Here is a 27,730-nt window from a genome sequence, read left to right on the forward strand (position 1 = left end):
AAACAATTTGAATAACAGAATGAGAAAATGTGCTAAGGCAAAAAACGTGCACAACTACCTATACACTAATTGTAAACTCCAATCTGCTACATATTACCATCAGCCTTCCACCTCTTGGTTTCAAGTTTTAATCTCACTTTAGGCAGTTGTCGGGTAGTACTAACCACAGGTACTTTGGCTTTCCCCGCTCCACTTACTAAACACTGGCTAAAAGACACACAAGACCAAAAACAAAGCTCTTTGATCTACATACATTCTGTAGACAATTAGCTCAAATGGATACTTTTAAGATGTCCTTAATTAAAGGTAAATAAAAGAAACAGGGCAAAGTTGTTTCACATATTTAATGGACGGAACTGTACTTCCACATAGATATTGTATTATATTAACAAATTCAATGTACAAAATTTTACATAAATACTGTATTTACAATAACAATCCTGTCACCCATTGGTGACCACTGATATCACAGATAATGAGGAATGTAGTTAAAATAGACTTAACCTAATACAGATGTCATCTGCAAACCATTAGATATCAAGGCACAGTACAATGCTGTTGTGTCAGTCCTTGAACAGATGAAATAACATTTTAGCAAAAACTTTTTTTTTCAAATAATAAATTCTATAAAGCACTGTTTGAAAGTATTAATGCTGAAATATTAAATCACAATTATTTCCAAACTAAGGCAAAATTGTCAAAACTTTTACAGCTTAATCGATTAAATCAAACCAGTTTACTGCATCATTCCAAGAAACTAATTTATATTTTATATTCCTATAGTATGTTGCATGCAAAAAAGTCTTATTTTTGCAAACATTTAATTTGGCTTGCACACAAGTGACATGATCCAGAATTCTTTTGTCCACATTTTTATTCACTGATGCCTGAACTTTCCAATAAAATTGTCAAATGAATTTTTCATGCCACCCAGGTTGCTGTTGGTTCAATTCCACGGAGTGCAAAGAAAGTTTCTAATTTCATGTCGAAATCTCCAGGCCGTTCCGTGGGGTCCCGATATCGTACTGTCATATTGTCTCCCAAGTATTTTATCAGCCTACACGTGTCCTCAAACTGTTTTAGTTTCTGTCTATACTTTTTCCTTATGTAATCTGAACTTTTAGGGTTGAAAGCTGAAAAGAAACAAAAAGAAATGAATATCAAAATTTAGATGTGTAATTTATGTTATAAAGATTTTGAAATTGCAATTCCTGATAATCTAGAAAAATTTGGTTAAAAGAAGCTTAAAGAAAGAACTTGTATCTTTTTATAAAAAAAGAATATTTTTTTGTGACATAGTGCTGTCAAAGATATATTAAAGCATCAATTGATGGATATCAATATACAAAAAGTCTCTTTAAAGATGCTTCTGTTAAAGATGTTCAAGTTGTCATTAGGATTGCACTATCTTTCCTCTAGTTTTAGGTTCTAACAAAACATTCGCTCATAAGGAAGGACTATGAAGGATACCTTTGAGGTGGTAAGCTACGTAGATCAATGAAGATCTGCTGGGGCTCAAGAAAGGGTATTTAGGTTTAAAGTTTCCAACTGCTGTCATTGCTTTGATGAGCGATGTTGCCACGGTCTGTTCCATGTAACCAAGCATTGGTAGGTTAGTGACCGTTAAGCTTTCCTTAGCAGGCGGAAGTTTGTGTGGCAGTTGAAGGTTCCAGTATTTCTCTGGTAATCTGGAGATGGGAACAATTATTTTTTACCTTAAGTAGGTTGTTGACTTTATTTATACTTTTATTCTGAAATACATCTGGAATAAGAAAACCTGTCTTCACAATTCAAAGTGCTATAAAATCTAGTAATTACAATAGTAAGTCGTAACTTTAATTGGAACAGAGAAAATGGAGATTATATGAAAATGATCACAAGGTCAGAGATGTTGGATTTTACAACTTTTTACTTACTTCATAAATTTAAGGAGTTTTTCTTCATTTTCCATGTAGTAGAACTTTTCTCTGTATTCCACAATGAGGTCGGGATTGCCAGGAATTATTGCTTCATATCTACGAAAAGAAGACATGATAGATTAATCTATTACACACAAAAGTGAAGCTGTAAACCCTGTGCAATTTTCTTTGCATCATATGGAACGTCTCACATTGTATACAAGCAGTTCAAAGTTAATACAGTTTACAGGATATACCTTCCTTTGACATTTTAAGTTTCTAGGTTTGATAACTTTGCTGGCATGCATTAATACATGTATCAATCATAACATTTATAAAGTTTACATAACAATAAACATGTTCAGCTGTGAACCTCACCTGCACTTGCCATCTAGGAAAGTGACTGGACAGTAGCCCTTGACCTCTATCTCCTGTGAGGCTTTCACTTCGTCAGGGAATCGTCGAATGGGAAGGAGATCCTTTGCTGGTAGTTTTCTGGGGGCCAGAGGAGGGACATATTTCTCTGGTTCCTCCAGGAATAGCTTAAGTTCCTCAGCACCAGCCAACTTATAATAATGTCCTAGGAAAAGAGAAAGGAGATTGTAAGAGTACAAAATTAGCATTAAGTAACACTTAAATTTGCAATTTGATTCTAAAGAACGCTACATGTGTTTACTGTGACCAACATCATGAAATAGATTTTTTTACATTTAAACACATTATGTTACTGAGCAAATGAGACATACCTCTGAACTCGGCAGCAAATTCCAGTGTTGAATTTGTGGAACAGTCAACGAGTTCCCCTCGGAGGGCGAGACTGACTGGACAGTATTGACCATAGTCTCCCATCCTCTGTAGGAACTCGTTTGGTGTTATACACATGTCCGCAATCGACGCAGATTTACCTACAGAGAGAAAGTGATTTCTTTAATTAAATATTTCTAATACATGCCACCATATATCTTTATATAGTTAAGATATTTTCACAAATAATTAAAGAAAAGGTTCAGATAATTTTTAACATAAAGGCATAGAAACCTTTCATGAGAAATAGATAAAATTTCTTGACTCACCATCGGACACCCGCTGTAGATAGGTCTGTATCTGTGTGACTGACTGACTGGCAATCTCGGAACCCTTATTCCACATCCACCACTTAGAGTTCTCCCCTGGGATTTGGATGAAGTTCATGTGCTCAGACTTATACCACTGCCTCACGGCAGCTATCTCCTTATTATAGGCGGCCATCTTCACCGCCAGGATCTGAGAGCTGTCGTGTAGGGGTATCGTTCTGGAATGTCAGCAAAACAATATTATATGTTATGTTCAAGGCTGATAATTATAAGGTAATATCAGCAAAACAATATATTTTATGTTCAAGGCTGATAATTATAAGGTAATATGACATTTATTTGGAGTTGGTGAACTATATGTTTTTCAAATTATCTATTTTTTCATTACTTGTTCTATAGAAAAAAAAAATCCTCTTTATCAAATTGTTTCAAATAAATTGTTTATTTTTCATAGCTTAAAATGTAGCATATTTGTAAATATAATAACATGTATAAATAAATGAAAACCAGAGATGTAACAACACTTTGTCGGGACCATGTCAGGATCACTTCATGCAAGTTTCAGCCAAATCGCACCGGTAGAACTTGAGAAGAAGTTCAAAATGTGTTTTCAAGATGGTGGCTGTGGTGGCCATCTTGGATTTCGGATCAATCCGATAAATAACAACACTTTGTCGGGATCATGTCAGGATCATTTCATGCAAGTTTCAGCCAAATCGCATCGGTAGAACTTAAAAGGAAGTTCAAAATGTGTTTTCAAGATGGTGGCTGTGGCAACCATCTTGGACTTCAGATTGACTTGAAAAATAACAACACTTTGTCAGGACCATGTCAGGATCATTTCATGCAGGTTTCAGCCAAATCGCACCGGTAGAACTTGAGAAGAAGTTCAAAATGTGTTTTCAAGATGGCGGCTGTGGCAGCCATCTTGGATTTCTGATCGACCCGAAAAATAACAACACTTTGTCGGGACCATGTCAGGATCATTTTATGCAAGTTTCAGCCAAATCGCACCAGAAGAACTTGAGAAGAAGTTCAAAATGTGTTTTCAAGATGGTGGCTGTGGCGGCCATCTTGGATTTTGGATCGACCCTAAAAATAACAACACTTTGTCGGGACCATGTCAGGATCATTTCATGCAAGTTTCAAACAAATCGCACCAGTAGAACTTGCGAAGAAGTTCAAAATGTGTTTTCAAGATGGAGGCTGTGGTGGCCATCTTGGATTTCGGATCGACCCGAAAAATAACAACACTTTGTCGGGACCACGTCAGGATCATTTCTTGCAAGTTTCAGCCAAATCGCACCGGTAGAACTTGAGAAGAAGTTCAAAATGTGTTTTCAAGATGGTGGCTGTGGCGGCCATCTTGGATTTCGGATCAACCCGAAAAATAACAACACTTTGTCGGGACCATGTCAAGATCATTTCATGCAAGTTTCAAACAAATCGCACCAGTAGAACTTGAGAAGAAGTTCAAAATGTGTTTTCAAGATGGAGGCTATGGTGGCCATCTTGGATTTCGGATCGACCCGAAAAATAACAACACTTTGTCGGGACCATGTCAGGATCATTTCTTGCAAGTTTCAGCCAAATCGCACCGGTAGAACTTGAGAAGAAGTTCAAAATGTGTTTTCAAGATGGCGGCTGTGGAGGCCATCTTGGATTTCGGATCAACCCGAAAAATAACAACACTTTGTCGGGACCATGTCAGGATCATTTCATGCAAGTTTCAGCGAAATCGCACCGGTAGAACTTGAGAAGAAGTTCAAAATGTGAAAAGTTAACGCACGGCGCACGGCGGACGACGACGGACGAAACATGATGCTATAGGTCATCCTGACCCTTCGGGTCAGATGACCTAAAAATGAAAAGGTAAGTTTTCTAAAACAAATGAACAGTGTTGAGTTAAGCCTTACCTTGTTGGTGCCATGCGGTCCTTCATGCCCCGTAATAAAACTTCTTTACTATCCAACTCCAGCTCAACAACACGTACAGGGATGATGCTGCGTTCAGTCATCAAATCAATCTGTTTCTTGGTTTGGGGGAAACCATCTAGGATATACCTATATAGAAAGTTGATATATTATAAGGAAATCTATTCATCATTCCATGCTATAAGCCAGTGTCCATTACATTATGTAGGACCAAAGTGATATGAATGCTTCAACATTTGTTATTGAAACCAAGCTTAGGTATTCAGCAGTTATTTGTATTTTCAGGGCAACTACTTTCATATGCTTGTAAAACATTGTTCATAAGAATTTCATCTAAAAAAAGAGAGAAAAAACCTGCCTGAAGTTGGGTATTACAACTTACCCTCTTGTTTGACACTTCATGTCCAGGAGACAGACGTCGAGAGCCTGGACAGCCAGTTCCTCTGGAACAGTGTAGCCCTTTAACAGATACTTTAACATTTGTTTGGCTAGATCTGTCTTAGACTGCTCTGCCAGCACTTTCCTCATAGCCTCCCCGATAGACAGTCGTACCAAACCGTACGATTCAGCAAATCGTGTAGCCACTATAATAAATCGTATTCAAAATGTTAAATGAGGCTTAAGGCGTATATCGTTGTTTTATAATTTTCAGTCAAAACCTGACTTCATAATTCATAAGCAGAATTTTGCATTTTCATTCCAGCATCTTTTAAAAGTTATTTTATTTTCAGACATAAGTAATCCTATAGTCTCAATACATTATCAAAATTATTCAGGATTAATATTAACTATTGAGCTTTCATCATTTTGAATCTTACATATATAAATGATTATAATCATAAATCATTCCCAAGATGTGTACTTACATGTGGTTTTGCCAGACTTTGGTGGGCCAATAATTGCCATTTTGATGGGTACGACAGGTTTGGGTGTAGGCTGAGTGAGGTAAGTCATAGGGTCCTGGATAAAGTCCTCCCGAGCCGACAGAGATGACAGGAAGAAGATGTGGTTACGGTACAGACATGGATAGGTCGGGTAGCCAGGTCCACTCATAGGCTGGATACAGTCTCCCTCCTTAATCTACACAAAAAGAAAACCATTTTTAACACCTCAAGTTTTTTGAGGATAAAATAAGCTTTCAGTTTAACCATCTATTTAGGCAATCATCAAATTAGAAGTGTCCAATGTTTTGACATAAAAAGGTAAAACATACCATAGAATGTCCAGCAATTTCCTGTAAAGGGTTCAAAAACAAGATGATCTCCCCTTAACGAACAATTTTTATGACTTATAAAAGGAATTCTCTAATAGCGATCTATTAAGCAAATTTGGTATCAGACAAAGCAATGTCATGAATATTCTACAAACTTATTCTCTCTTCCCTAATTAACTTGCTCATATCAAAACACATTTACACTCAATCTGACCTTAACTGGACACCATCGTCCAAATCGACTGGGCTGTTTGTATCCACTCTGTAACATCTTTTTAGCCAGTTTCTCTCCAAGAGGGTAAACTCTCTCAAACATGCTGTGTCTAAACTGAACATATGGTTTTAACTTCTTTGTCATCAGATAACGAACAATGTGTGGTTTACGACCTCCATCCAGGTCGAGTCGGGGCACCAGGATCTCCTCTAATGCTTCCTGGAAACAAACAATCAGGTGGATATTGATGATATTCAGAATCAGGGCAAATTTCTTATGCAATCTATAATGCTCTGATTATTATTCAAAGAAGTTTACAAAGTCTTAAAATTCTTTTACAAATGATATTGAACACTTAGTAAAGCAATTTGAAAAAAAAAAATGCAATTATTTCTTGAAAGCTAATAGAATTCCAGAGCCTACCTGTACACCAGCTAGTCTGTTTGTGTCATTGTCATATACTTCATTTAATTCATTCCTAATTCTGTCCTTAGCATCCTCCTCTAATTCATCTTCTTCCTCCTCCTCTTCTTCTTCTTCCTATGAAAACATCAACATTACAACATGAACATCAACATTAAACATCCACTTCCACCTATTCATCTTAATTCTAATTGTTGTTTGTCCAGGTACAATAAGAATCAGTTATTAGTGCATGGACGTTCCCATTGGCTCCTCTGTGATGGAATCAATTATTTCAATTCTTAAGACTCAGAACAATATATTACCAGATAAATACACTCAAATTATGTTTAGAAGTCTTCACAGGTATAAACTATAACCACATTCTTCAACATACAACCACTTTTCAATGAGATTATTTCACAAATTGTTTTCGTTTTTGGTTGGATACCAAAAATGAATGCAATATTCCACAATTCATTAATCATTCACTGGGCAAAATGTTGTATACAGAAATTTTTTATTGATCTATTTTTACCTCAAATTCTTCAGCCAACATGGCCTCAATATCCATCTCCTCCTCTTCTTCCTCTTCTTCTTCTTCCTCTTCCTCTTCTTCTTCATCTCTATCTTCTCGTTCTGCTGCCTTCTGAGCTTGTCTTTCCTTCCTCTTTTCTTCTTGTTCCTTCTGTAATTCCTCCCTCCTTTTCTGGACAGCAGCATCCTGAAGACATTTTGAATTGAATATTTGATAAAACACAATTAAAATACAAAACATTCAAATGTATAGGATATAACACATATCTGATAACTTATCAATGTAAAAACAAGAATAGTTGATTTTATAAAATTTAACCTATGGTTTACTTCTCAGACTTCAACTCTATCTATTCACAGAAGCTCAACTTGATATGCACTCTTCTATGAAGAGACGTCTTCTCAGAAGGTCTTTTACCTCGCAGATGGAAGAGCTTCCAGAAGCAGAAGAGCTGCAGATCGATTGAATCGAAGTAGAGAGTAGAAGAGGGCAAATCTAGTTAGGCTAAAACAATGGTTTGTTTTATGATACACAGGGTAATTGCTTTGGTTTGTAACTGAGAGAGATTTTCCCATTCAACACTTTGAGTAACTTACCTTCTTTTTCTTTGCCTTTTCCTTCTTTTTCTCTCTCTTGGCGATACGTTTGTCACGCTTTATACACCATCTATCAAGCTTTGGTGGAAGCAGTCTACCAATGACATCGCTATCTTCCACAGAAATGATGACAGCTGCGTCAGGGAACATGCCCATCTCAGCGAGGTACTTAGCTTCTTCTGCAGTACGAGGGAATCCCTCCAGGACAAAACCTGTAGATCTGTAGGTAAATTAACACATCACATGTCATAAAAAGCTCAGTTGGTTAGACTTTGTGATTAAAATTGAAATTAATTGTCAAAATAACTTTTCACTTTATAGAATTTTGTAATATGGAGTGTAAGGTACAGTACTTGAAATTTTGTATTAGCTACTTCACAGATTTCTTTATATTTTTATGGTAGCTGATGAAGTTGTATTGTCCAATCTTAACCAACAATAAGATTCCATAAAATATATATATATATATATAATTCATATTACTACCAACACTAACATGGGCTATGTGTTATGGGTCTGAAAGGTGGTTGCCTATCAATGACCCTGCCGACAGGTAACAACACATAACAAATGTACCAGTAACTAGATAGATCTACTACATCTCAAAAGAATACTTACTTGAAGGGCTCTTTGTGCCACCAGTGAGGAACAATGTTGTCGAGGACTTCGGCTGGTAGAGGTTCCTCAGACTCAAGGTTAGATTTAATGGCTTCCTCTTCCTCAGTATACTCCACCTCTTCTTCCTCCTGATCAAACAGAAAATGGACAAGTGAGACAGGGTGTAACAAATTACTTACTGACAGAGCTTACTGTATGGCAGTTGTTATTTCACTATTACAACAGAATAATCTTTTTATTATCTTTCACTAACAAAGGTCAAGCCTTTATGAGACCTTACAATAGAAAAATCTTTTTATTATCTTTCACCAACAAAGATCAAGCCTTTGTGAGACCTTGACTTACAGGTTTCTCTTCCTCCTTCTTTTCCTCCTTGACTGGCTCACCATCAGGATCAGTGATACCTGCTTCTTCATCTTCCTCTCTGTAACATAGGTACACACATGAAGATTTCAATGACAACGTCGCATGCTATTAAATTTCTCTAAACAAGGCAGTTTTAATCTTTGATTCAAATGCTTGCAAAAACAGTTTTTGTTTTCTTTTCATGTTGAAAATATGCACCAAAGTCGAAGTAAGTTCCAATAATCAGATATCACATTTGTTATTTTTGTCTAGATATCTTGTAACTCATACTCACTCTTCCTCATCAGGAGGCTCCTCCTCATTCTCTTCAGCGTACTCCGGACCGACACGTTTCTTCGTTTTATGGATGATCAGTTCCTGGAGCCTGTCCTTGAAGGAGATGTGGAACAGTCCAAGCTTCTGAGCCAGGTATCTGCCATGGACTGACTTCCCAGCTCCTCTGGGGCCAAGGAATAGCAGTCTGATAGGCGGGGTCTGTGTTGTGTACAAAACAGGGGGTTATAAAGAGAGTTTATATCCAATAAAAGAATGTAGATTAACTCTATTGTTAATTATTTCTTTACAAGGTAACTCTTTTGAACTCAATAATTTAAAACTTTTGCATCAATTTTGAAAACGCTATTTATCATATTATAACTCAGGGCCATTTTTTTAATTTTAATTTCTCTGTGAAGTAAACATAGAGACAGACATATGTAAACTCTAAGAGACACTTACATCAAATGGTTTACCATGGGGCAGATACTCCTCGGGGTTAGCTAGGAAACGTTCACGAGCCTCTGAACTGGATATATAATAAACCTTCTCTCTGTACTTGACGGCAATCTCTGGATTACCCGGAAATAAGACATTGTTCTCCTTCAGGGCAACAGGACAGAACTGATTGGTATCTCCGAGGGGTTTCTTCTTGTTCCTATTAGGATCCTCCTCCTATAAAGAAATACAGCAAAAAAATTTTCATTGTTTGATCAACCAAAACTTCCAATATCAAAATTAGATGTCCTTTCTGTTCCCTCTTTATCAAAAGAGGAAAACACATTTAGGAGAAATTTCTGTGTGTTAGGTTCCATAACCCTAACGCGCTCCACGGGATATGTAGATAGTTTCTGCTATTCACAGCTGCTATGAAAATTAGAAAAATACATTCAATCCCTATCTATTTATCTTTTTTACATAATTGCCCTCCCTTCAGAGTTATGTCCCCTTACCTCCTCGGCAGCCTCTTCCTCTTCCTCCTCTGCAGCCTGTAGTGCAGCCTCCGCCTCTAGATCTTCCTCTTCCTCATCTACATCCATACCAGAGTACTCCCAGCCACTGTACTGGTAACTCTCTGTTATACACAAACATAACAACACTCTTATCATCAATAATATCTTGTAATTTTATCAATCATATCACATTAATTTTCCTTATTACTCATAGCTTGATATATAAAAATACAGAAATTATTTGTGTGCGCTAAAAATAAAGCGTTGATAATGACACAGTACTACGGTCACATATTCTTGCCTAATGAAAAGGACACACTAATTGGCTAGTGTTTCATGTTGAATTTGCCTTTGTTCAGTTGGCATTCATATGGGCTATGAATGCCAACTGAAAAAGACGTTCAATATTTATATTTACATTTTATTACAATTTTATAATGAAATCCCAAGCGATTTTGCATCTATAATGAATAAATCTTTCCTTATCATCAAGGATGGAACAGCCATTTAAACAGCCATTTTCCTTGATCGCTGGCACAACAATTGTGACGTCACAATGATGACATCAAAATAAGCGGCTGTAGTTCATAGACTATATGAATGCAAACTGCGCTTGGTAAGATTACATAGAAGGACTGCAGTGATAATGTAAATAAACCAGTGTAAATGCACAAGTGTAATAACAATTGTTAAATTTTGTAAGCAAGTAAAGTCTATTTCATATCATATTGTCACTTACTTTCCATGCTGGTCACAGTTTCGGACAGCAGTTCCTCAATAGGCCTGCTCTCCAGGTCCAGGGAGATTGGGTCGATACTACTGGAGCCCGAAATGGTGTTGAGTACATTTGGGAACTCCCTATCAAAGTCCTTCCTTCTCTCCTTGTACTTTTCCATCTCTGGTCCATCTGGTATACGCTACAAGGAGGAGGGTTTACTGATTATCTTGACGTTATAGGACAAATATTCAATAACATATGATTTTTGTCCAAAAAAAAAAAAAATGCAATACCTGGTATATAAATTATACAATCAGCATGCATAAATTTTGCATAAGAATTAAGAATAATTCCAGTTAAATTGCTTTCATTTGTTTCACCTTACACTTTCATTAACCAATTCCTATCTTAGTTTTCTTTATTTTTTCTATGTTTATTTTGATGTGAAGATTGTGAAATAAGTTTATATTAGTTACTCACCTCGTCATCACCTTCAATCCTCACTCCTGCCTCTTTGACACTGCTGGGTTCTTCTTGAAAATAAGAAAGATTACATAGTGATAATCAAGGGATATCAGACAAGCTCTTGGTACAAAAGGAAAGATTTGTAATACATCTAGTTTCTGTTTTGTTGATAAGAGAGCTGTAATGCACCTAATCTTAACGTTTTAAACACATGGCTTTTAAACCACTCCAGGCAAAGTCACTATAAACTCATTATATCTTCCAGATATGAACAATTTTATTAAGAAGAAAATATTTACCTGATTCTGCCTTTGTTTCAGTTTCTGTTTTATCATCATCTTCTTCTAAAAATGTAGAAAAGGAACATTTTAGTTCTTATTTCTTAAGACCTTAAGATCTCTCTGACTTGTAGAAGTTCCCTGTTTTAGTTTTGCTTTTGACTTTTGGAACTTCCCTGTTTAAAGCTTGTACTTTTTACTTTTCATAACCAATTTTTTAACAAATTCAAAGAGTATTCAATTAATAAAGGCTTATTTTTTAAAGGCCATCCAATACAAGTTTTGAAAAACAAACTGATAATAGTTTTTATTATAAATACATACATGTATATCATGAAATTCCATTATTTTTTCAAATAAATTGATGATTATTTTTCAAAACCGAACTCAACTATATTAATTAATCATTCTTAATTATGTAACATATTTATCAATTTAGCCCCTTTTTAATATATTAAATATCATGTTTTTATTTATTTTCATTTTTTACATTTATTTATTTATATTTATGTTAGAATTTTGTGTCAGAAATAGGAATGATTATTAAGAACATGTAATTGAATATGTACTTATTAAACATAGAGATAAACAGGACAATAATAAATACAGGAAAAGTTGTTAAAATATTTATGTTCAATACTTATAATACAACATTCTCCTAGTCGTAAATCATGACACCCAAACCAATTCCTAAACAGATATTATCACCCTTAAACACAGACGTTGATGGAGAGAATGTTTCTTATAAAACATTTCCAAATCAACATTCTGTACCCCAAATATCAGTTTTATATTAACATAATAATTATAGAAACATGTAACGTCAATATTGGGGACATAAGCATCATCTTTACAACAGATGAAAATTATAAATGAGTCATGCACTACACCACAGAACGATAATACAGCAGATAAACACATGCAATGAAGATATGATGCCCAATTATAATCAACAACCTTAGTTCAAATAGTTTCCTTAACCAACATGTAGATAACAGTATAAAGAACCTTTTATCTAACAGAACAAACCTTCCGAGGAATCAAGGTATTTTTTTCTCCTGCCTATGATAAAATTTGAAAATTGATTTGAATAAACTTTATGCTATTTGTTTTGGAATAAATCATTAAGATACAATGATGAATCAACCATGTGGATTTGGAAGCATAATATTATATATTACAAATGCATGAAATGGAACAAAAAAAACAAAATGGGATTCGCAGGAAAATTAACTCACAACATCACATGCTAGTTATCCAAGGAATCATCAGCCATATAATTTTTTTAACATTAAGAACCATTAGACAAATAATTTTAAGGTAACTTTGGGTAAGGAACTGTCAGGAAAAGTGTCTTTTAAGGAATATGATTTGCATTGTTTCATTTTAGGTGAAAATTTAATATAGTAAAAGATTTTTAAAATATTACTGTTCACTCAAGGAACAATAAAATTTGTTCATGTGATGATATTTTGATGGAGTAATTAGGGCTAAAGTCAAAATTGGGAGGTACATTGTCATGAAGTGATATACAAATGCAACCAAACACACTTGCAGTGAAATCAGCCCATGCTGTGCCAATGTGATAGACAGATTGTGGTACCTTTTGTCTCTGTGTCTCCGCCTTCTTCCTTCTCACCTTCCTCTGCGCCCTCCTCGGCATTTTCTCCAGCCTCTGCTTGTTCGCCTGCTCCAGCGTCTCCTTCGGCAGACGGGCCTGGTGAAGTGTGAAACATGCATGCAGAAATGACAGTGACCCAGAAAGCAGTGATGTGACGTGTAAAGGACATTGTTGTGTGGTATTGGTGTGCATAAACAGTTTGTACAATATCTAGTAGAATCTAGCATTAGGGGTACAAATGTATTAGAATGCTCTGGCCAGACACAAACTTACTCCAAAAGGACAAAATGGACAAAAAGGGGGATTCATAAGTTTTTAAATACAATGCAAAGCGAATGTTTTACTTTGTACATATGTTCCTGGCTTCAACAAAAGATACCAATAAAACTGTCCATTATGAATACTTTACAAAATTTTGAATTTTTTGCTAATCTTTTAAACAGAAAAAGCTATATGCAAATGAATACATTCAGCAGTATAAAAGCTTTATGAATGTGTACTTGAATGAAAGTACAACAATAGTGACCAATGAAAATGCAGCATGCATTGTGGAGAGCCAATGAGATTGCGTGTTACTTACCATCGGTGCCTTCACCACTTTCTCCTGAGGCTTCTCCTTCACCTCCTTCTCCATCTGTTGCTCCTTCTTCTCCTTCTCCAGCCTCTAACTTCCTCAGTCTCTCTTCTTCTGCAGCTTTCCTCTCAGCCTCTTCCTTTGCACGTTTTTCCTCTTCCAGGATTCTCCTATAAGAAACAACATGATTAGCAATGAATAAATTTTAATGATTCTCTTTTATTTCTCTATGACAATAGTCTTAACATATATAGACTGCCATGTAGACAGAATGTTGATTTACTGCTAGGATATTTCCATTTGCCAAAATGTTTTGTCTCATTTTAAATGTGTAGGAGAATTTTGATTACAGGAAGTTCGAATAATATTCCTATAATGATTAGCCTATAGAACATTTTACATCATGACCTACTTTCTTTCCTCCTCTGCTTCTTTCTTCTTTCGCTCCTCTTCCAGTTTTCTGTTTTTGATTTTCTGGTCAATATCCTCCTTATTGAGTGTATAGTACCTCCTCATCAGGAAGTCGCCGCCATCCGAGTCCTTCAACACGATGATGTCATCTGGCATAAGATTCTTTTCTATACAGATTGTCCACTGGTCTCGATTCTGGGGGAAGTTGTCTAGGATGTAACCACCATTCCTGTAGAGGAAAAATTATATTCTTTTGTGAACGCTATCTGCTTTACAGTTCTTGTTATTTTCAGAATTATTCACTTATAAGATTCTATAAAAGACATATACCAGTACAATTTATTGTCCTAACTAAAAAATAAAGCTTGTTAAATAGGATCTAGTGTAATACAGACAGAGAACATACTGCTCTTTTATTTCCCCCAATCGTTTCTGATAGTAACCAATGGCAACACCTAACTCCTAAACATTCCATACTTACATTGGTCCTTCTGATTTGATTTCCCTCATGTTCCTCTCGGACTCCTTGATAGCGTTCTCCATCACCTCAATGTACACCTCTGGAGGAAGCACCACCGGCTGTTTCTCAATGTCGTTCACCGCGGCCTCCACCAAGGCAATGACATCAGGGTGAGTGGCATCCACTTCAGGCATCACTGGTGTTGGGGCCTTCTGTGGGAGAGGGGTCGGTTCAGTTGTCTCCCCTTCTGTGACTGGGATATCAGTAGATGTTGCTCCTGTTACCTCATCACTCTCTTTCTGCTCACTCTCAGCACCTTAACACAAAATTAAGTTCAGTTTACTTGCACAGGTATCAAAGGCGCCAAGCTAAATCTGAGACAACACTAATTTCAAAAACCTGTGTTAAGCAAAATATCAAATAACAATAAAGGATGGCGTATCTACCAAGTTCTCATCATGATGGTTAAAATATAGAAGCTGACATTCTTATTTAGGCCTGAGTTAATTATTTTATATTTCTGATACAACCTTGCAACCAGTCTTGTCAGTTATTCAGATAAAAAAAACCCTCAAATCATTACAAGTATCCCATGGAGGTCCGAGATATAAAATTAATATGCAGTATAGCACCATATCATTTCACATGAAAGCTAACACATGTACATTTATGCTAGTTAGCCTATCCATATACCTTCTTCCTTCTTCTCGACTTCCTGTTCAGCAGAACTTTCTCCTTCCTTTACCGCTTCTCCTCCTTCTTTCTCTCCAGATTCCTCTTCGCCTTCTGTTTTTGTGACATCCCCATCGGTAGGAGTTTCTGAAATGAATCAACACAAACAATCAGAACCTGCTCAGTATTTTAACACTGATAGAATATTGTCGTTTTTAAACAAATTTTTTTTTATTTAACTGTAAAATTTAAAACCAATAAAATATCTCAATTGAAATTCTTTACATTTCATTATCAGAATCTATTTCAAAAGTAGATACATGTACATGTACTTTAATTATGAGGAAACAGTAATTCAAGGCATTAATTAACCATTTGTGTTCAATATAATACATATGATATGTCCAGCTGAAAATGAAAAATAAGAAGTAGGTTGTTAGTAAATCTGTTAATAAATTAATTTCTAAGATACATATATTAATAATATGTCAACAGTTCCTACTTCGGTAATTTACGTTTATCCATGAGACCATGTCCAACTTTATAAATCTATCATTTACATATTGTAGTTTTGTTGAAATACCAGACAAAAATGTAATATCATATTTTTCTAGAATTAGAAATGTAATGAGTTCTGTTAAAACCTATACCTCTACACCCATTAGCGTTCCACCATGTGAAAATAGGTTTTTATTCATTATTATACAGGTATTATGATAAAAGAAAAGAGAATCATTAATAAAAGAGCTAGGATTTGACATGTTGTCAAACTTGTCATGGTGTAAAATCTGGAATTTCAAACTAAAGACATTTGAATTGGTAATTTTGTAAAATAAATAACAAATTCAAATTAAAGACATTTGTCACATTAAATACCTCTGATACAGCATGTACACTATTAATCAATAAAATTAAGTTTTAGGAAGAATTACAAAGCATGAAGAATCTTTCATTTTGGATCATTAAAATATCAATTTGTGAATTTGAAATATAAAGGAGCCTAAAAATTACCTTACTGATAAAAAGGAGCCTGGTAATTCCAGTCTAAAGCTGCAGATCATACACATACACCTCAATGTGTTGATATTGAAAAGTGAAGTTATATAGAATATATATATGTCTATATATGAAAGTGTCTATACCTGTAATCCAGTATACCAGATGTTAATTATATCCAGAAGGTTAAAGAAATTGTGCTAATTTATATACCATTAATACAGAATTTATATAATTGTGCTTAGGTTTTTATGGAGGAGAGGAAAATTGAATGATAATATACAGAATTGTTGCTAACTACAGAATCGGGGAAGTCAGGAGTTGTCCCCCTTACCTTTCACACTTTCGTCCTCATCATCACTATCTTTATTCTCATCTTTCTCCGTGTCTAACAAAGCATTTATTTATAGCAGGTCAATAACGATAATTACCATAGCTTTAATACTTATGCAGCAAAATGTATATATTTATGTAAATAAAATGTTTTACACATGTACATGTCTTTCCAAGAACTGGCTACCCATATATGTAACCCATTCATGATATATTGAGGTGAGAATTACGTCATAAATCAATACAAACAATAAACACATATGATAAGGTGATAGAAAGTAAATAACGCCTTAAATAGTGAGGATTCAATATCATATTTGTGATATGGCAAAATGATTGGCATATTACACACAAAACAATTATCAAAGCATACACTGTTTATACTACACAAACATTTTTTTTCCCCTGTTATTTCTGATTGCATTGCATCCTTCAAGTACTGGACATGGCTTAACATAATACTTTATGCAGTGGATATCTATCACTGATATCAACCACTGAAGTATTCAAATAATTGATGAATTGAATTCATCAATAATTCCACAACAAGTATCACACATGCACTACATATGAAGCATTCTTACTGAAAACACATGGGTTGATGAACATATTTTTAAATCAATCATTTGCATGATGTGTAAAATAATTTGTTTGTGAAAATAAACATTGGCATTCTGTAACAACATTTGTATACCTTTACAGAATCGTCCCAGTATCTTTGTAGAAATAGAAAACAGATCAACATTACACCACACACTATACTGGTGTAACCTAGCTCATAGAATTCGGACGGCAAGAAAATACTACTATTAAAAACAGAAAAATATGGCTTACATTTTTTTTCACATTCAATTCATTTTTTATTTTTGCTGAATATAACCATTTTGTAAAGATTTTATGTAAAATAGAATAAAATATTGATTCTCGAAAAGAAAAATGGTGTAGTATTGAAAAACAATGATGAAAATATTAATTTTGTAATGCATAGCCAGTAAGTTCAATAAGTACAATTAAAAATAATCTTGTTCCTACAAATTAGAAGTATAAACACAGAGTTTATCACAGCAATATTTTGTTGAAATAGTGCAGAAATCAGTAGGTGCATCGATTGAAGATTAAATATTAAAGAAACTTGAAAGGGTAAGAAAGCGAGAACTTCATACAGTTTATAGAAGTGTAATTTTGGAGTTTGATGGGTGAAAGGTTGTGAATGTGAAAGGAAACAGAGTAAGTGGCTGATCTGGTTTATACTATTTTTGATTTTGTAGAAAAAGAGAATAAATGTGGTTAGCTGATCTGGGAGTATTACACTAACACAAATAAGTTCTAAGGGAATTCAATGCATTTCTATGAACTATATAATATAGAATAAATGATTATGAAATATATATAAGCAGAACAGTGTAAAGACCAGCACTCTCAAAATCTTGCATGTGCATCTTGCATATGTGTGAAATATGATTAACATAACAAATGGGGGTGATTTAAATCGCAAACTGTGACTGGCTAGCAAGAGAATGGTACCTTCTTGATCATCTCCTTCTTCTCCCTCTTCCGTCTCATCTTCTGCATTTTCTGAGGTGTTAAATATAAGGTATTAGTTTGGTTTTGATGTCCTCACCCCTAGATATGGGGTATTAGTCTGGTTTAGATGTCCCCACCCCTAGATTTGAGGTGTTTAATAAGTACCCCCATTCCCATCCCTTTAGTTATCATGTATCTAACTTTGTCTGTAAGTGGCTGACTGACATGAACTAGGGTTTATACAGCTAGTAGTATTAACCTGACCAACAGTTTAGTTTAGAAAGTACTCTACATACAATATATATATAGCAGTACAACTTTATGTTTGTGCTCTTCTTGTGAAATATGGCTTTTTCTGTATTTTATCAATGTAGCTTTTATTGTGATACATGATTAAACCATTGTGCTACATGACTTGTTAAATGTTGTTATTGCATAAAGATTTATTGTGTCAAACTAAATATGTTTCCAGTATTCTGATTGGTGGCATTTCCATCCCTAACTTTTTACTCTAACCATTGACAGCCATTAACAGTAGGCACAACTAGATTCTGTATACATATCATAATTTGACATTCCGGTTTTAAGCTGTAGCCATGATGTTTTCCAGAACTCTTAAAAACATATTGACTGAAAAATAAGTACATGTAACTCAAATTGATTTGCGGCATAATATGCTTTTGTTTGAAAATTACTCAAATCACAATTTTGTCATTAACATGACACTTATTGACCACTACGATACGCTTGTCGTATTGATAATATATCTTATAGCTGTACATATCTGAAAAGAATAATTTTGTGAAGACCATGTCTACAATCAACTCTAAAGCACTCCAAGTATGTTCACACAACCAAATATATGTGTAATTTCTAATGATTCTACTGATCTTAAATCTATACACATTCTGTCTACAAATATATATATATACAAACATAAAATCAGACAATAACCATCACATGCATTTTTTTAAATGTTAGATGCACTCAAGACAAGTTTGATCTGGTCTACCAGTAATGCTATTTTTACCTTCCTGAAATATATGTAATTACAATTTCACCTCTATATCAAAAACACACAAACAACCTGGTAAACTTTCACCAGTCTAAAATAAAACTTACGCCGAGCTTCTGAACCAGACATCTGTTGCAGTTTGTATGCTAGTGATGTAAGGGATCAAGAAACAATGGGAAATTAAACCAAAAACCAACAGGAAATATCACATATTAAAACATGAAGGGTGATTGAAGGGAGATAATTAGTCTCTGGATGAAGTGGAGATTTGGTATTTAGGATAAATCTGATGAGTACAAGATTTCTGATTAGGATTTGGATAGGTTATTTCCACCAGGGTAGATTTCCATAGCAGTGATTTTTCTCCGACCATGTGACAGATAAAGCTTCTATCAATATGGTTACCTTAAATCAATGATATGACTTTTATTCTGAAATAATTAAACCATGATCTTTATACAAAAGATCAATAGTCTCCATTTTCATTTTCATTAATTAACAAATTCAAATGATGTAATTATACATTTATATGGTTTGTTTATTTCATTTTTCTTTTTAATCATTAATTTATTCATTTACCACAGATTTCAGAATCCGTCATCATTGATTCAAAGCCATTACGTTATGATTACAATCGGGGTTCTGTTTTAATATTGTGCAGTTTATTACACATCTGGACTGTCAGTGTAATATTAATTCAAATGTAACATGTAGTTTGACCTACCAACGGCTTTTCTATTAAGCTTAGCCAACCTCTCTTCTTCTGTTCCAACATAAATAACAGTAAACTGATACAAGTCCACGGGAAATCGAAAACATCATGTACTTAGGATACAATTCTGTTATGGCTTTTTTCTTTCTTTTTTTTTATACTAGATTCCATATATGAAATGTATGCGAGATGAAAAAAGACATTTGATAGAATCAAATTCTTAGAACCTAGCTGTTTCAGAGAAAATAATGATATAGGATTGAGTTGGCGTGGATATAAATAAAGTGTACTATGGTTCTATATAATGGAATGGGTGATACAAAGATACAAAGGGTGAATACATGGACCAGATACATAATATTTCAGGTACATATTTCATAGAAATATGGGGTCATGCAGTAAAATCACAGCACCCAAACACAAATTACAGTAATTGGGTTTAGACTTTTACATTTATATCCTCAATAACAAATGTAAAATATAGAAACATGCATTCAAAATTTACCTCAGAATCAAAATACTATGAAATTGTTTTGTACATAAAAATATATAATGGCAGGTTTATAGGACACAACAGCTTTTTAGTATCTTTATTCGAAAGGACATGAAACCCACCTTCAGCCTCTCTGGCAGCTTGTTCAGCTTCAAACTGTTCTTTGATCTTCTGTCTGACAGAGGTCAAGGCCGTTTCCGTGGTTTCATCCCTCGTTTGCTGGATTAGTTTTTTCTTCTCCTCTTCCATCCTCGGTTTGATGAGCACTTCCATATCCAATACCTACAAAAAACAGATTGTTTTTTGGTCAAGTGAGTTTCAAAATAATTAGTAATATATTAATTACAGATGTAAATCATATTTATAACACACTTCCCAATATTATACCGTTTCCATGACAAATGTATATAATGTAGGAATTTTTGCATGGATTAAATGCCATTTTTAATGTTATTTTACTGGTAACTCTTAAAGTTACAAAAAGAAGCTGATGTATTAATAAATTTTATTTTTGAATCCTATTGTTTATATATAAGACTATCTCTGTCAGCCATTAACTGTAGGTACCAACCTTAGCATTGTACTTCTGAGCCAGTAGATGAGCTAGATTTGTCTTCCCGGAGAGTGGTGGTCCCAGGATGGACAGCTTACATGGAGGGCGAGGCTGAGGTGGCATTAGGTAAGGCCGGGGATTCTTAAGGAACTTCTCCAAGGCTTCCGCACTAGATAAGGTGTAAACTTTATCCAGGAAACTGGGGAGCAAATGAAAATAGAATTGAAATCTTCTACGCAGAAACATAAATATTAAAAATACTTTTAGGGTGTAATTAACACTTCATGTGTATTAATTATATATGATTTTACTCCAAATCTAAATATACACTAGGCACAATAATGAAATATTTGCTAATAAAATGTATATACATTTTTTACGTGAAGATATATATACGACTTCAAAATGATTCAAGGTACAAAAAGTGATAACTTGAAGATTTTCCCAGAACTAGAATGTAGTGACTTTATCTCAGATATAGCTTAGTTACAAGGACATAGTCATTCAGATCCCCCGCCAATGGAGATATCAAAGCTGAAGTAAGTTTGATTGTGGAGACTTATGTGTATGAAAAAAACCAGGAAAAAGGAAGTTGAGCTAAAGAAAGATGGAGTATAATTCAAGTAGAGCGGGGCTGCAATTGTTGAATCAGGTATACAGCCTTGACATTTATATTAGACTATATACACAAAGATGGGTGGAGTTTTGCAAAGTAACATTTACCATTTACCATGATATTTTCAGCAATGTTTCCATGGTAACGGAAAAAGTGCAAAAAATGAAAACCTAAAAATAGCAAAAGGTACTACTAGACCATAAACAGAAAGTGTCTATGAAGTTTTGTGGAAATATCTCTGCTGGTTTTAGAGTTATGCTCCGGAAATGAACCTGCTACAAAAATATGATATTTTCAGCAATGTTTCTATGGTTACAGAAAAAAGCACAAAAAGTGAAAACCTAAAAATAGCAAAAGGCACTACTAGACCATAAGAACAATGTGTCTATGAAGTTTCATGGAAATATCTCTGCTGGTTTTACAGTTGTGCTCCGGAAACGATTCTTACACAAAAATCTTTTTTTTTTTTTGGTTTGGTTTATTTATTTTTACGTCCTATTTAACAGCCAGGGTCATGTAAGGACGTGCCAGGTTTGTTGGTGGAGGAAAGCCGGAGAACCCGGAGAAAAACCACCGACCAGCGGTCAGTACCTGGCAACTGCCCCACATGGGATTTGAACCCGCATCCCAGAGGTAGAGGGCTTGTGGTAATATGTCGGGACATCTTAACCACTCGGCCACCACGGCCCCCACACAAAAATCTGCCATTTTCAGCAATGTTTTTATGGTTACAGAAAAAAGTACAAAAAGTGAAAACCTTAAAATAGATAAAGGCACTACTAGACCATAAGATCAATGTGTCTATGAAGTTTCATGGAAATATCTCTGCTGGTTTTAGAGTTATGCTCCGGAAACGAACCTGGTACAAAAATATGATATTTTCAGCAATGTTTCCATGGTTACGGAAAAAATGCAAAAAATGAAAACCTGAAAATAGCAAAAGGCACTACTAGACCATAAGACCAATGTGTGTATGAAGTTTCGTGGAAATATCTCTACTGGTTTTAGAGTTATGCTCCGGAAACAATTCGTACGGACGGACGGACGGAACCCATTTGTATATCCCCCGCCAACTTCGTTGGGCGGGGGATAATAAGAAGATATCTTCCTTTACCTCACAGCATATTCAGGTTTTCCTGGTAGGATATTTCCCTCGTACAGTGCCACAGGACAATTCCGTAGCCAACGACTGCGTCTCCATCTGTAACGAGGTGCAACCATTTGCTTTGACCCCAAGGTCCTCATAAGTTCATCTGTGTCAATATCTTCGGGAATTTCATCTTCCTCTGGATCGTGGAGACGGAGAGGCACAGCTGCCTTTCTGAGTACAAAACAGTCCAGTCGCGACAAAAGTTGCTGAAAAATTTGAAAACATATGATAAAGTTAATATGTTTTGGCATATTTCATGTCAATTAAACAAAGAGTTTCAAACTCATAACAAGAATAGACATGAATAATGTGACAAATAAAACTTTTTTTTTTTTAATGTTATAGAACAAAGTTTTCTTTGAAATTGAATGGTGTTTTTTTCCTCTAATCTCCAGTGGCAGGGAATCTATCAAAAACATGAGATAGCTAGCCTGTTTTCTTCATGTTCTTTAACTTTCATAATTCATGATGTCACAGAGCATTACTATAATCACAAAAATGTGATCCGCAAATATTGAGAAATGGTTGACTCATATTCATGTATACCATTAATGTCAGATCGGGAAAATTAATACAGTTAAGATTTAACTTTCTCATTTCTACTTAAAATCGCAACATTTGTTTTATCTGCGGAAATAACCACTCTAAGGTATATAGTATTGGTTGTAAAGTTATACCTTGTTATTTTTTGGTATGTAAGAAAATTCTTTATGTACTTGTAATTGACCTACCTTGAACAAAACACTAATTGACTGGTTGGAATCCATTTCTATGAGATACTGCTGGTCATGATCAGCCATGTAATCCTACAAAGTAAAAGACATCATGTTAGTGCCAACTTGTTCTTCACAATTAACTTCTAAACAGCAAACTGAGCATTCCCCATACAATAAATTATCAATTCATAGAAATAGTTTATAACATTTTGTATATTTCTAAAATGAAATAATAAAGAATTTTATTTTACATTCCAGTAAGTCTTGAGTAAAAGTTCCATAACCGATTTAAACATCTACATGTACTATCATTAAGGTATCTTGAAAAACACCATTTAAATTACAAAAAGAAGGCTGTCTGCTCTTTCTATGAATGAAGAATTAAAGCTGTACCACAATATGACATAACAAATGAATTTTCAGTGCCTGTAAATGTTTACACTCTGAGTTCAGATAAAGCTTACCTCTAGAATCCTCAGCATGTTGTTTTTGTATTTGCGTATGTTTTCCTCCACCTGAGGAGGTAAATCCTCAGGCCGTTTGATAAGCCTCTCCAACACTTCTATTGGCAACTCCTGTATCACCTCACCATCCTGACAAAGACAGAGGAAGGTGTGAAGGAAAATGTTCCCCAATATTTAGGTTAAACAGACATTTATATTAGTATACCATTAAAAATCAAAGTCACTCTTGTTTTTTAGGATCATGAAATAACATTCTTAAACACTTTTATTTTAAATCTCAAAACAATGTTTTAACCTTCACTACTATTTGAGAAAGTTTTAAAAATCCTTTTGCCTTCTACATGTTATTACCTCAGGTGTTGCCTCTTCTTCTGCTTCCTCTTCCTCTTCTTCCTCCTCTTCACCTTCATCTTTCTCTGGCTATAACACAAATAACACATTTTCAAACAATAAAGACGTTAATACACTTCTATGAAGAAACTCCTTCTACTTCATCACATTAATACAGCACATCGCCGTACAAAAATAATTTATTATTCAATATAGGTTAATAATTAAAAAAGAGAACATGGAAAAGCATATAAAACGATGAAATTCTATATAAAGTATTAAACAGAACTAACTTCCTTTGGTGGTTTGTCTGGGTTGTAGACTTCCCTTGTGTAGATTTCACCAGTCACTGGGTCAATCCTCTGCCCAGTACGACGTCTCTCCAAGTCTCCATCTGGAATCTATTGTGGATCACAGATTTAATATCATATAGGGATATACCGACTCCTGTGTTACTAAATGTAATTTTTGAAAGATCATGAAGTTTTATTCAATTATTATAATATATACTGGTATGATGCATCCAACGCTATGAGTTGGATATAACTAATTTAGCTTAATGTTTTCAAAAGTATATATTCAGCAGTAAGGAATTTCTTTTATTAAATTAGAAGTATTTTTAATGAAAGATTAAATTAGGAATTATATACACATATTGGCTAATATGAATCAGACACATGCATCAATATGTGTGTTTTAAAAGACAATATTAATGAGTTTCTTACCTTCAAGTTAATGATGAAGTCAGGCTTTAATTTCCAGTTCTTCACCAATTCCAATTGGTCCTTCAAGCTCATACATTCTTCTGACAAGCATGGAAAGTCGTCCAAAACATACCCTATTGAAAAAGATAGCAGATAAAAAAATTACAATCACAACTTTGATTGTAGATGTAAAAATTAAGCATCCATTGAATAAACTTTTATGCATAATGCATGAGCATGAAGCTGCCATTAATTTCCCTTGCAGAGTATAAGGAATATTTCTTTCTAATCAAGTCAAAGTTGTTACATACCATGATGAGCGACCTCTGGAGAGTTGATTTTGTCCTCCACCATTTTGATTACCACACTTTCAGGAATGGCTTCGCCTTTGACCAGTATCTCATGGCACTTCACTCCCATCTCAGTCTGTAGTTCTACTGACTGGTGAATCAGGTCAGTGGCTGGAGAGTAGAGAGGACAAATCATAACTGTGTTAATTATATGTGCACAACATGATACAGATATGATCCAGGTTAAGCTATACTTTATGTACATAATATTTTACTCTGTTTGCCAACAATATCTGCATGTAACATGAAATTATATTCTCTGTAATTATGTAAAATAAGTAGAACTTACGATTAACTATTTCACATTTCCATTCTGCAGCCAACCGCCTTGCTAAAGTTGTTTTTCCAGATCCCGGTTTACCAATAACAACAAAGCATGTTGGTTTGGAATGCAGGAATCTTAATTCAGTCTGCAATTTAAAGAAAAAAAAATAGTTTAATGGCATAATAAAGTCACCTCTTTAACTACAGTTAAACAATTCACCAGCCAGGATGTCTATTTATTCATCTTACATTTTTAATATCATGAAAATATAACTTTTATTATTACAACCGAATGAAAATTGTTCATACCTCATCATTATCAAAAGGATCAATGTCGCTGCTTTTTGTTTTTGAAAGTAATTCTTCAAATTGCTGAACTTCTGAAGGAGGCAGAGATGGATCAGTGACACTAACAGCTTCCATTGTAATCAATTTAGGGGCATCAGCAACAGAGGATTCTGTTGTTGTACTTGGCTCTGCCATCATTTGTGACTGTTCAGGAACTTGTCCTGTGCCTCCTGTGTCTTCTTGTTTTTGCTGTGTTTCTTCCATGGCGGGAGCAGGCTGTAGAAAGAAATATTATATATATATATATATATTCATCAAAGTTATCACAATGAAGACTTCTTTGTATTCATTGTAATATGTTGATACATTATTATAGGTGTAAAGAGTAAGACAGAAAAGTTAAATCTACTTTTAAATTTCAATTTTATTTGCATTAAATATATATTTGACGTTTCCATATACCTTTATTTATTACTGTTTTGCATTTCTCTATAGATACCTATACTATTTTACGAAACATAATTTGGTGAAAAAAACACAATTTCAGCCTCAAGCAAAAGTTTAGTTCTGCAGTTCAACTTAACACATTTTGATCTCAAACTCTGACAACAAATGTATTTTGCAGTTTGCAGTTTGATTAGTATCTTGCATTGTCATTGCCTTGTATGTATGCAACCCTGGATTCATATGGTATGGAACTGTAGCTGCATATAATTATGTGCAAATATGGTGAATGTAAATTGGCTGATATACACCGAGTTGAGACTAGGATACCAGATATAATTCATAATTCAAGGTTTAACTCATTTGATAAATACTACCATACATCCTAACAAGCCAAATAAATAGGTTAGATATATTGATGTTAGACTGGTGAGATACTGGTGTCAGATATTCCCTTGCAATAAGTTAGGTAAACCATACGTATGTAGCTACATGTACAGATGAAAAGGTAGTTTAAGAAACAATCAATATAATTGTGCATTGACAACACAGTGGTCATATCCATAAAACACATACCACATGTATACCATATCAGGTCTGATTGCTTTAATATTATTTTCTTTCTACCACAGGAGTTTGACGTTCTGTCAATAATATTTAGTACATGCATACATATATAAAAAAATACCCCTATATACTATATGTTTTTATATAGTATATAGGGGTATTTTTATATACCTATTAGTATATATTATTGACAGAACGTCAAACTCCTGTGCTTTCTACAATAACATTGAATCATTGTTTAGGTGCAAACAAATGCACACTCTCATAGGAATCAAACAAAACGACGAGAATATTCATAATTGATTCGTAGTTTATCACTATACCTAGATGTTTAATGCATCGGCCGTAATCATTACAAACATAGTCTAATGGCCCTGTCAGTACAGTGCACGTTGACTTGTTGCCGAATAAATCAACTGCAAATGTTATGGTATGTTTACACCATGCGATATACATATTAACTCTGTACTGGTCATTAAGTGTTTTTATCAAAAAATATCCTTGATATATTCCGTACGTTAGCTTTAAAGAAATAAATTCACTTCAAAACAACGTTTACCTCCGTGTTGTCCGCCATAGTTGTTTGGTCTCCAAGGGAAGTTCGGTTGTCATCGGAAATCAACCGGAAGTGAGTTTCAATCGTCCGTATTTTTTTATTTCGTCAAATTTTTAAAGCTGTGAACGATTTTTAAGATTTAAGTGAAACTGATTTTAGAAATTTTTATTTTAAAATTATTACCTTTTGAGCCTTTTCGTTAAATAATAAAATATTGATTAATAATATAATTTTAAAGTCAGCTAACATGCGAGGATTCCGGATTCTTCATACATCATGGCTTTACGATAAAAATTATCTTTTTATATTATGTTATTTTTATTAGGTCTCTACATTCTATATAAATGTTAAGAAATTATTTCATTACTGCAGTGAAATATTTAAAAAAAAAATTTT

At 34.3% G+C, this 27,730-nt stretch overlaps 1 protein-coding gene across 19 annotated transcripts; it reads right to left on the reverse strand.

The window, feature by feature from the left end:
• Positions 1-329: 329 nt before the first annotated feature.
• On the reverse strand, positions 330-27,390 carry LOC138336070 (adenylate kinase 9-like). 19 transcript variants are annotated; one of them, XM_069285416.1, is made up of 42 exons: positions 27,338-27,390; positions 25,789-26,043; positions 25,505-25,625; positions 25,177-25,326; positions 24,887-24,999; positions 24,455-24,562; positions 24,183-24,251; positions 23,832-23,960; positions 23,383-23,457; positions 22,616-22,857; positions 20,904-21,084; positions 20,455-20,614; positions 19,235-19,273; positions 18,113-18,163; positions 16,590-16,643; positions 15,281-15,406; positions 14,609-14,903; positions 14,129-14,356; positions 13,723-13,886; positions 13,161-13,238; positions 12,551-12,583; positions 11,543-11,587; positions 11,259-11,308; positions 10,800-10,977; positions 10,061-10,182; positions 9,570-9,782; positions 9,127-9,326; positions 8,832-8,910; positions 8,487-8,614; positions 7,869-8,088; positions 7,273-7,458; positions 6,756-6,872; positions 6,333-6,551; positions 5,772-5,985; positions 5,288-5,489; positions 4,888-5,034; positions 2,972-3,189; positions 2,645-2,803; positions 2,277-2,478; positions 1,917-2,015; positions 1,471-1,688; positions 330-1,133 (listed from the first exon to the last, which is right to left on the reverse strand). In XM_069285416.1, exons 1-42 carry the CDS (start codon positions 27,353-27,355, stop codon positions 922-924), a joined length of 6,117 nt encoding a protein of 2,038 aa, XP_069141517.1. In that variant the 5' UTR covers positions 27,356-27,390; the 3' UTR covers positions 330-921. The 19 variants fall into 19 exon arrangements, with proteins under 19 accessions (XP_069141517.1, XP_069141500.1, XP_069141477.1 ...); XM_069285399.1 differs by having other exon boundaries at positions 11,259-11,311; XM_069285376.1 differs by having other exon boundaries at positions 13,125-13,238.
• Between the last annotated feature and the right edge of the window lie 340 nt (positions 27,391-27,730).

The sequence above is a fragment of the Argopecten irradians genome, chromosome 1 (genome assembly GCF_041381155.1).
Source record: "Argopecten irradians isolate NY chromosome 1, Ai_NY, whole genome shotgun sequence".
Lineage (NCBI taxonomy): Eukaryota > Metazoa > Mollusca > Bivalvia > Pectinida > Pectinidae > Argopecten > Argopecten irradians.